Source organism: Tiliqua scincoides, chromosome 2 (genome assembly GCF_035046505.1).
Source record: "Tiliqua scincoides isolate rTilSci1 chromosome 2, rTilSci1.hap2, whole genome shotgun sequence".
Taxonomy (NCBI): domain Eukaryota; kingdom Metazoa; phylum Chordata; class Lepidosauria; order Squamata; family Scincidae; genus Tiliqua; species Tiliqua scincoides.
In genome coordinates, this window is record NC_089822.1 from 224,630,692 (window position 1) to 224,642,121 (window position 11,430).

The 11,430-nt window shown below is 41.2% G+C and overlaps 1 protein-coding gene across 1 annotated transcript in view; it reads left to right on the forward strand.

Annotated features, from left to right (window-relative positions):
- TXNRD3 (thioredoxin reductase 3) overlaps positions 1–11,169 on the forward strand; it is a 37,713-nt gene extending 26,544 nt beyond the window's left edge. The window contains exons 7-16 of the mRNA XM_066613919.1: positions 468–610; positions 2,649–2,764; positions 2,859–3,084; positions 3,307–3,399; positions 5,769–5,845; positions 6,447–6,603; positions 7,195–7,302; positions 7,747–7,842; positions 9,248–9,382; positions 9,923–11,169. Of these exons, the coding sequence (XP_066470016.1) occupies positions 468–610; positions 2,649–2,764; positions 2,859–3,084; positions 3,307–3,399; positions 5,769–5,845; positions 6,447–6,603; positions 7,195–7,302; positions 7,747–7,842; positions 9,248–9,382; positions 9,923–9,985 (1,214 nt within the window). The 3' untranslated portion in view covers positions 9,986–11,169. The remainder of the gene's footprint in view (positions 1–467; positions 611–2,648; positions 2,765–2,858; positions 3,085–3,306; positions 3,400–5,768; positions 5,846–6,446; positions 6,604–7,194; positions 7,303–7,746; positions 7,843–9,247; positions 9,383–9,922) is intronic.
- Positions 11,170–11,430: the final 261 nt, after the last annotated feature.

Sequence of the window (11,430 nt, forward strand, 5' to 3'; positions counted from 1 at the left end):
GTGGGTTCTGCTGCTGCCAAAGAACCAAGAGGCTGGGGGAAGCATGGGCGCTAGCCTTTAAACTACGTGCCCCAGGCTTGCCCCCTGTCCCGACCAATAGCTGCTCAGCACGTCATGCAGGCTGGGAACCAGGCAATTCTCTCTCCACCTGCATCCACAGCTAGAGGGCTTGTCTTGTAAACAGTGTAAAATTCAGCTGTTAGAGTTTATTGCTAAAAGGGAGCTTGCTAATTTGTGAAGCTGATTTCATCCCTTCAGTGTACTTCTCAACCTTTGGTAACATTGTGTCTCCTTAAATAAACTGCAAGAATTTTGAGCAATTGCTTGTCATAATCTTCCCCATCTATGTCAAAGGCAGATTTCTCCTAAGTAATGCTAATTTGAACTCTGAATTTACTCTGTTGTTGTAATATTATTTCATTAGTTGGATCTGTATTGCTTTGCAAACAAGTCTTGTTTCCCTTTAGTTAAGCACAACTGGGATACCATGGTAGAAGCAATTCAGAATTATATAGGATCATTGAACTGGGGGTATCGGGTGGCCTTGCGCGAGAAGTCTGTGACATATCTCAACGCATATGGAGAGTTCGTTGGGCCACACAAGATTAAGGTACTTGCAGAGTCTTCTGTTAATGAAACTTTGATCTGTCCAGAAGTGTGGTGCGTTGAAAGTTGGTACATTTGTATGCAAAATATTTTTTAAAAGATCAAGTAATAAGTAATAACCTTCCCTCAAAACAGATGTCCTTAAACTCATGCTGTTTCAATTGCAAGCTGCATTTTTGTACCTGAACTTGAAACTGAAAATGACAATGAATACATTGTGCCTACAAATGGTCATAGCTGAACCTTCTCCATTTATTACAAATGCTCAAAGTAGGAATGAACTACTAACTGGGGCAGAACTATTAAATTGGGGCAGACATCTTTCTGAGCAAAAAAGTCAGTCGAACTGAAGCTCAGAACTTTGACTAACCAAGACAATCCTGTACTTGCCTATTCAGAGGTATGTCCCATTATATCCAATGTAGATTACTCCCAGGAAAGTGTATAAGAGTGCAGCCTTAGTAACATGCCAGTTGATAACTACATTATGCACATCTTATGTTGACTTTATGTACATTGTGAATAATTAAAGCTATAAGAGTACAGAGAATTAAGAGATTTTAATATTGAAGCCACAGTGATTGATGTAACAGTATAACTGGATATTAAGGTCATCAGAATGAAGATTAAATGTTACACAAAAATAGAATAAAATTGCCAATCACTACAGTGTGCGTGTGACTATTTTGCAAATGCTCTCAATTGCATGTTTCATTCTGAATTTCTGTGGTATCTGGATTCTGAAGTTTTCTTTTCCAAAAAGCAATATAATAACTAGAAGTATGAATAAGGAAATGTGAAGGGACATGAAAGAAGGGCTGGTGATCATACAGAGCACAAGGTCTTGTTTCTGAGCACCTGATCTTCTTGCAGTCACTGACTGTACACTTTTAACTGTGTCTAAACTAATAAAGCATTCTGAAGACAGTGTTCCTGAAAACCAATTTCATTCAGCTTCTGACCAATATGTTGGCGTGCAGTGAAGTGCAAACTGTTCTATAAATGGCAAATGTCTCATTGGTAAAACTCTTGTTGTTATCTGCCATTGAGTTAAAACAGGGGTCTCCAAATTTTTTTGCCCCGGGGCCACATCATATATCTTAATATGGTGACAGTGGCCAGAGGTGACCCACAGGCAGGGGTTTGGAGACTTAAAATGTTGGTCTTTAGAATGAGCTACTAATGGCCCAATTCTAAACAGTGCGCAGTGGCTTACTGCTGGCACACGCACTGTCACCAGCGTGCCATAAAGCACATTTGTGAGCCCTGAGTGCCGGAACTGGTGGAGCACCAGCAGGCACTTGGCTAGTGCTATTGGAACACTGGTGCTCCGCGGTTGCCCAAACTGCCGAGTGGCAGGGAGGTGGGGAGGAGGAGTTCCGAAGTGGGGAGAGAGCAGAGAGGAGGAATGCTTGGGAGAGGGAGCAGGGTGGGAGGGATGTGGAACTGGTGAAGCTCCACTCCTCTGGATCCTGAGCTACGGTTCAGGCTGTGTGGCCTGACATGGAGGCTCTTGATTCTATGAAAGCCCATTGCGGAGCTACTTCCCTACCCAGAGGGAAGGGGACAAAAGTCCCCTACCCCCAAAGAGCTGCTGCCAGCTGCCCTGTTGCACACAGGATGCCATGGCAGCCGTTTTGGCGCCATGGCAATCCTGCGGAACAGGCAGCTCAGGATTGGGCTGTAGGTATTTCTTATTTTATGACAGTATTTATCTACTGCCTTTCTTGCAGACTTGAATCTCGTTGACTCAAGCAGCTTACATAGGCAGGCTTACCATAAATGCATATTTTCAGATTTTTCAGTTAACCATATAACTTATACACAGGTGCTATAGAAAGACCAGTCAGATTTCCCCTTATGAATTTACTTAACATGGATATTGCTAACAAATATATGCTGGCAATGATAGACTTATGTAAGTTTTAGATCAGTACTATATTTGCTCCATGGAAGTAGTTTTCAGTACGCTATATTACTGGCAATATCTTTTGGAAAACATACTGCTGGTCCCAGTGCTTCCTTTAATTTCTTTATTCTAGGCAACCAACAGGAAAGGACAAGAAACGTTCTACACAGCTCAGACATTTGTTCTAGCCACAGGAGAGAGACCTCGATACTTGGGTGTCCCGGGAGATAAAGAATACTGTATTACAAGGTGAGCTGAAGCTAAATTTGTCTACTCTTTAACTTTGCCACATTTAAAAGCATTCTGAATCTTAACCATTTTAACTAATCCTGTTGCTTTTCAGTGATGATCTCTTCTCCCTGCCCTACTGCCCTGGAAAGACTTTAGTTGTGGGAGCTTCTTATGTAGCTTTGGAATGTGCAGGATTTCTTGCTGGGCTTGGTATGGATGTCACTGTGATGGTACGCTCCATCTTTCTTCGTGGCTTTGATCAAGAAATGGCAGAGAGGGCAGGTGCCTATATGGAAACGCATGGTGTAAAATTCATCAAGAAGTTTGTTCCTATTGAGGCAAGTATGTTCCCTATGGTCAGTGAAATTTTTAAAACCAAAGGGAGCGAAATGGTGATCTGTCTGACACTTTTCTGTGCAGCATTGAGCAATATGGCAGGTGTGTACAATTTGGTGTGGTTTGTTAAGGCTAGTGTGTAGACTGAGATGAATACTGCCAAAACAATATTGCTGTCTGACCTGAGAGCAGGTTACTTAGTTTTTGTGTTTGATTCCATGCAGGTTATAAAGTTGGAAGACGGCATGCCTGGAAGACTCAAAGTGGTTGCAAAATCCACAGAAGGATCAGAAATAATTGAAGGAGAATACAACACTGTAAGCACCGTGTGTGTGTGTGTGTGTGTGTGTGTGTGTGTGTGTGTGTGTGTGTGTGTGTGTGTGTGTGTGTGTGTGTGTGTGTGTGTGTGTGGAGATAAACTCTCCAAAATCTAGAAAAACCAAAAATTTGCTTTTGTATAGTGTAATGTATAGTGCAGTGACATCGAACCTTTTAGAGACCACGTGCCCAAACTGCAACCAAAAACCCACTTATTTATCGCAAAGTGCCAACATGGCAATTTAACCTGAATACTGAGGTTTTAGTTTAGAAAAAACAACTTGTACATTAACTTTTACCTATTATTACTTGTAACCTATAATGAACTTTTCCTCTAGAAATTTGTCCAATCCCTTCTTACAGGCATCTAGGCAAGTTGTCATCACTGCTTCCTGTGGCAAAGAGTTCCACAGACTCATTACATGCTGGGTAAAGAAATATTGGCAGGGAGGGGGTGGCTGCAAGACCTTGCCACTGCTCATTTTCTCAAACAAGAAATTTTTTTTTAAAAGCCCCACCCACAGAAGTGGGCTCTAAGGCTGCAATCCCAGCCACTCTTTCCTAGGAGTAAACCTCATCGACTCTAATGGGGCTTACTTCTGAGTAGACACGCACAGGAGTGGGCTCCAAGGCTGCAATGCCAGCCACCCTTTCTTGGGAGTAAGCCTCATCTACTGTAATGGGACTTCTGAGTAGACATGCACACTGTAATGGGGCTTCCTTCTGAGTATACATGCCCAGGAGCGGGCTCCAAAGCTGCAATACTAGCCACGCTTTCCTGGGATCAAGCCCCATTGACTGTAATGGGACTGACTCCTGAGTAGACATGCATAGGGTTGGGCTCTTAAACCAGGAGCAACCCCCCCCCCCTTTTGACTAGGGCTGCAATCCTACCCTCACTTTCCTGGGAGTAAGCCCCACTGACTGCAATGGACTTACTTCTGAGTAGACATGCAATCCTACTGAGTAGACAGTAGGATTGGGCTCTCAGGCTGCAATCCTAGCCACACTTTCCTAGGAGCAAGCCCCATTGACTCTAATGGGACTTCCTTCTGAGTGCATAGGCTTGGGCTCTGAGGCTGCAATCCCAGTCACGCTTTCCTGGGAGCAAGCCTGAATGACTTTAATGAGACTTACTTCGTGACCAGCACCATGTGCAGGGCTGGCGCCCCAAAGCCCGCAGCAGCAGCTTTGCTGTGCCCAGCTGGCATGCCGCACGTTCATGCTGCGTTCGAGCCACCTGCCTTACCCCAGACAGGGGAGGGAGGAAGCGCTCCCATTGGGCTGCTGGGGGTGATGTGAGAAACATCCCCTCACAGAGCCTCTCAGCCTTGCTCTTCCATGGGGGGCCTGGCTAGATGGGGCGCCTTGGGAGCATGCCTGGGTTTTTGGCGTCAGCCCCCCCACCTGACCTCCCTCTTCCCCCTGCTGTCCGTTCCTTCCCCCCCTTGGCCTCACCTCTCCCTCCTTTGCCCCGGCTGCTGCCGAGCAGGAAGAGACTGACTTTGTGGCTGCGTGGGCTCCTCACCCTTCCACGGCAGACGCCTGCGGCTGCTGGCGCCTCCCAGGGGCGCCAAGCAGAGGCTCGCACCTTGCAGCTGGGGCGACGGCGCGAGTGCCCACAGAGAAGGTTCTGCGTGCCCTCTGTGGCATGCGTGCCATAGGTTAGCCACCACTGGTATAGTGTAACCCTGCTCACTGGGTAAAAGGCACTTTTTCTAGTGGGTACTCCTCTTTTATTTAGTAGGGTGAGAGTAACTGGCCCACCTCACCCCAGTAGTGTTTTTTTTTTTTTTTTTAGTGGTCATCTACTGGTGTTCTTTTGCAACTTTTAGATTATGAGCCCTTTTGGGACAGGGAGCCCTTAGTTATTTCATTTTTTCTTTGTAAACCGCTTTGTGGACTCTGTTGAAAAGTGGTATAAAAACTCTATTAATAATGTTGCACCTAAGTTGCTTTTTTTGGCTTGTTGCACAAATTTTTGGTTATTGAATTAGTCCCTTTTGCCTATGTAAGCATAATAAGTCTTGGGGTAAAAGGAATGAGATTGTGGGGAGCCTGCCACAAGCCCCTTTGAATTTTGTTTGGAATCTAACAGGCCACTTAAATAAAACTTCTGCAGCAGAAGTTCTAGTCATGCAAGGTGGGTCAGGGCAGCTTTCCTTTCCCTGTACTGACCTGAACAGCCGCCCTCCCCCCATATTTTTGAGAGGCTGCAGGTGGGCAGCATGGGGAGGGGTAGGATTTGCCAATGTTGCTCCACCCTGTATAAATAGATATTGCAGAACTATTAGATGAAGAACCAGTGTTTGCTGGAGCACATGTACCTTACAGTTCAGGCATTTCTACTTTTTTTTTTTAAATTCAGGTTTTGTTAGCTGTTGGTCGTGATGCTTGTACCAAAAATATTGGTTTGGACAAAATTGGTGTGGGAGTCAATGAAAAGTAAGTATTCTGACTTTCAACTAGAAGCCTGCTTTGATCTTAACAGATCTTTCCTTGCAGATTTTTTCTACTATATTTCTCATTTTCACAAATCATTTCAAAAATGATGACTAGTTAGACCTAAACCTGTTGATAACTAACTCCTGAGAATGAAGCTGGAGATTTTAATGACTACTACTGCAAAAATTAGTTTGGTAATAGTTTATGCCTGTAGATACTTACATTTTGTTATTACCAAGCTGCTACAGTGCAGTGACACTCAGAATTGAAAAGCTGGAACAACTTTAGTTAAATTTTAAGCAGGAAACCTGATTTCCTTAATTTACTGTTAAACTTATCTACTAGCATTTCAAAACATTTGTTTAGAGGACTGCTGAAAGTTATTTTGTCTTGGGCAGTCAGATGGATGGGGCTATTTGAATTATATGTATACATATGAATCTGGTTTATTGGGTACCCAGAGCTTTGTTAGACAGTAATTGCTTTCCTGTTACATAATACAATTGAAGTTGCTTTAACTTTATGACATACTGAAATTTTTTAAAACTTAGTCAAGTTAGCTAAGATGTTGGTATGCTAATTTCTGTTCCTTCTAACTCAGGAATGGGAAAATACCTGCAAATGATGAAGAACAAACCAATGTGCCTTATGTCTATGCTGTTGGAGATATTTTGGAAGGAAAGCTTGAACTCACCCCAGTTGCAATAAAAGCAGGCAGGCTGTTAGCCCGCAGGCTTTATGCAGGAAGTAACCTAAAGGTAAGTGTGTTATTGCTAGAGGTATAAATAGGAAACTTCTTAGGTTTGGGCAAAGAGCTGCATAATGTACTGTAGATGGTTATAATGTGCCCAAAACATCTTACACAGGTGGTGATGTTTATATCAAGTGATCTTGTGTTACAGTTGTACTGAGTTTAGGAAATACTGTGCCTTCCCAATTGGTCTGAAGACTATTAGCAGATGGTACAGTAGATCTAGTAATATAGGTAGCAAGATGAGGATCAGAACGTACAATTACAACCTGTTTTTGTTGTGTTAGAGACTATCTCTAGCTCCTGATAAAGGCTGAAAGTACCAGATAAGTTCTTGTAGAGATGAAAGTAAGAAGAAGGCTTATGACTGCACCACTTCTTAGCATTGTCTGGGTCTTCAGGCTGGTCTTGAAATGCAAGCATTCAGTCATGCACCTGCATTAACATGCATTAGGAAGCTAAACTTAAATATAGAAAATAATCCTAGATTGATGCTAGAATATAAACCACTGTTTTGCTGTGGCTGGTAGAAGCATAGTTTATCAGATGGAATAATTGGTTTTTCCATTGCTTTTGATGAGTTTGTTTTCAATTTTAGTGTGACTACGTCAATGTACCAACTACAGTGTTTACACCTCTGGAATATGGCTGCTGTGGATTATCAGAAGAACGAGCTGTTGAGCAGCTTGGAAAAGAGAACTTAGAGGTGATGCTTACTGATGTCTTTTAAACCTTCAGATTTAAAAGTATGACTTAGAAAGAAATCTGTAGCCCTGTTGCTGGTTATTTATTTATTTTTGTATGCTCAAGAATTGAGGTGGCCTTTTCCTTTTCTAGAAGGCATGTTCTTTCCCAAAGCTTGAGGACATGCATCCTCCAACCCCAGTTCTCTTCACCTACCCCAGTATTTTCACTTGTGAAGTGGCTAGTCCTCCCCACAGAAAGAATCCTCCTTCCAGCCCTAAGATGCTGAAGGGCTGGCAATTATGCCCTGCTCTCTGCTGCCTTCCCAGGATATTCAATGGCAGCATGTCTGGATACCGAAATCCCACATGAAGCGGGTGATCGTTCACTGTCTTTTTAAAGTATGGTAGAAGGTGCATAGAGTGAAAACTGAAACCATAAAAGCCGAACTTCCTTTCTTCTGCAGGTATATCATACTCTGTTCTGGCCACTTGAATGGACGATACCTAACAGAGATAACAACACTTGTTATGCAAAAGTAATCTGCAATAAGCTTGACAATGTAGGTATTTCTATTTAAAATAATTTGTCCTGAGTGTTTGTTTTCAGAATATAGAGTAAGCAGAGAGGTATCCAGTTACTTGGTTGTGTTGACTTGTTCTGCTGCTGTCCAGAATTGTCCTGAATTGTCCACTTAGTAAATGTACCATCCAGTTTCCTTTCTACTGCTTCATTTTAAAAGTGGAGTAAAGCAGCTTGTGGTTTCCAGCTCCCTGTCTCATTTCACTGCTGTTTTTTAAAGCTCCAAACAATTCAGTTTCTGATGCATTCAGTTGAAATGCACTGGTGATGTACAAGTTGATGCAAAGTTGTATACCATCGGTCATCTCATCATAACTTGCATGTAGCAATGCCGACTTTCTACAAAATGTTCTGATGCCCTAAAGTGACTAGGATTTGATTCAGCAGCAAAGGTCTATCATATTATATAGGCTGTATAAATATGTTTCAAACAGCTAAAAATATTTCAACTAAAACATTTGATTGGGGGAAAATTCTATAGAGCATTCTTATTGTAGTTTAAAGGTTTCATTTTGGAAATGGTTAATTACAACTTTGAATCTGCCTGATTTGACTGACTGGTGCTGTAGTCATTCATTATGTTAACTTTATATAATCATTTTTATAAATTTCCTTTTTTCTTGGCAAATATAACTGGAAAATTTCTGCCTTACATGAGTGCTTGCCTATAACAGTATCCTATAGTCTGATTACACAGGTGTTTTCAGTAATGCATAAAACTTTATATTCATGTATATAAGTCCTGCTATGCTTCCTGTTGCGTAGGAAGCACAACCCTAGGATAATGTTGAACTTTGGAATATGCTATCTCTCTTCTATAGCAGTTGCTTTAAAGGGGTGTGGACAACTTCTGTTTCCTCTTTTCTTTTTGCTGTCACATCAACCTTAATTAGAGCCAGGACAACTTGATATCTATTTCCATTTCCTCCTTTAATTATAAGAAGGGATGGGAACCTATACTGCATGAAGCTGATCTTCTCTGTCTTGCTCCTGTAGATGGTTATGTTTTGGGCAATCTGTCTGAGGTTTGTTTCATGTCTGTAGCTATTCAACTCATTAAAGCAGAACTTTGTTCTTGGTTGAACACTTTCCAGGCTACAAATAGGACACCTCATTTTTATATAGTACTTTTCCAAAGTGCTCAAAGCAGTTTCTTTAGTAAAAAGGAAAAAGAGCAATGTAAGCACCACGGTACTGAAATAAAAAGCAGCCATTAAGTGTTGGGACACTAAATATAAGCTGGTTATCACATTATTTGAATCCAACATCATGTTTAGGAGGTAAAATATACAGTGCCTCAAGAACTAATGAGCAGCCTGCAATGGAAAAGAAAACATCAACTGGACTAATGTGCATATTTCTCTTCTGTTTTGTTTTTTTTAAAGAACCGTGTGATTGGATTTCATGTTCTTGGACCTAATGCTGGGGAAATTACCCAAGGTTTTGGGGCAGCAATGAAATGTGGGCTCACAAAGGCATTACTTGATGAAACAATAGGTATACATCCAACATGTGCAGAGGTAAGAGTAATTATTTTCACCTGAATAGTATGTAACTTAGGCTACAATCCTAACCTCACTTTCCTGAGAGCAGGCCCTATTGAATAAAATAGAACTTGCTTCTGAGTAGACCTGGTTAGGATTGTGCCCTTATACTGCCTGTCTTGTTGCATCTTGAGTAGACGTTCCTCTTCTCTCGATCACCATAAATATCGCTTTTTAGCATATCCTATCCTTAAACAACTACCACTCTGTATCCTATTATAACTGCAAGTTAGAGCTCTTGCTCTTTTTCTCCTTAATGATTCTTGTCTAGAACTGTGGTACTTACGGCAGCACTATCAATTTGGACTGCTGCAGTGTGTGTTGCTTCTTAGGAACAAGTTTTGGAGCATCATAACTGCCATTTTAAGTGGCAGAAGAGCCATCTTTCTGACTTCATTTGTGTACAAAGCAGAAATTAATATTGACTTTAAGTTCATATTGATCTATGATGGTGAAATGGTGTTAGAATAGAGATTCTTCAAAATTGATTAAAAATCATTTGTTTTACTTTCACAGGTATTCACTACAATGAACATTACAAAGGCTTCAGGGCAAGCGATCACACAGAGTGGCTGCTGAGGTTAAGCCCTGCTGTTTAAACTGTTTCTATTGAGACCCACTTACCTATATAGAAGGGTTTAGGAAGCATACAAAAATACATGGATATTTGAGAGTAGTATCTGATCACAATATGTTGCTGCTACAGAGAGAACATTTCTTAAAACTTCTATGGAAGGTAGTGGTGTCTGCAGGAAATAGTAAAACAGCAGGGTAAACTGTAATCCTGACTTGCTTAGAATGGCACTTGAGTGCATTTTTGAAGTCTTGGCTCTGAACCCCAGCTGGAGGCGAGCCATGGCTGATGACTTCTCTGCAAAGTTGGGGAAACCTATTCGTCCAGTCAAACAAGTGGAGATTCCTCCCAAAGGAACTTCTGAATCGCACAAGTGATGTTTTAAATTTTAAATGTTCTTAGTTTCAGTGCTTTGTATAAATGCATCAAGCTCAGCTGAATGTATAGTTAAGCAAAGTTGTTAACTCACTTTGGGTCATTACTGATTTGTTTGTAATAGTTAACATGAATGTTGAGGTTTGTTTGATAATGAATCATCAGTCTTATTTGTCATAAATTGAAAAACAAGTCTAGAAACTGAAAATATGTATCCCCTTTGAGATAAATTGTGCACAATGAGATGGTGATTTTTATTTTTAATCCATAGCTGCTTGTTCCTAAGAAAAAGCAGTGGCCGTTCAAGGAACAAAATCAACATTACAAAATAATCATTATTGCAAATTTTGTTGGACAAAGTGGCTTGGCTGAACAAGGTCCAGCATCTCTGGTTTTCCTTGCTAAACTTACCAGATTTCCTCCTTCCACTTCACTACTAGAAGAAAATATCTTTTGAAGTTGTGATTTTTTGATGGAAATCTTAACATTTTCCCCTTTCATTTAATATTGTAGTTTTCAGCCATCAAATATAACGTATCTGGTCAGGAATGTTTGTATGCAAATTTTTCACTTGAACCAGGTTGTAGCAGAGCACAGTAACTTACTGTGCTCTAAAAATTTAGTATGATACCTAGTTTGGAACCATGCACCCCCCTTGAATGTTATGCTTGCATTTGGCTCGTTTGTCCACAGATGTGTGTTTTGAAATGCTTAATTTCAAAAGCTGTATCATATAGAAACAGTTTTTAGACTATTTATGATGTATCATGGAATTTAAAGTTTAATAAATGAGCAACCTTGCGTGGCTAAACAACTTAGCTTTTGATAAAGGAGGAGTATGTGTTAAGACTTTACAATTGGAGGTGTAGAAAAGCTTATGGGAGGATGGAATTGGAGTGCTAATCTAACAAACCAATCCTATTCAAGATTGGGCCATTGCATATGAGCATGACAGCATTATTTCACTATTGTAAAATGGCCACCAATTGAGCACACAGCACTCTTGGCAACCATTTTCCGAACACTGCCTCAAGAGGCAGCAGTGCTCCAAATCCACCAACAGATTCCACTGGAG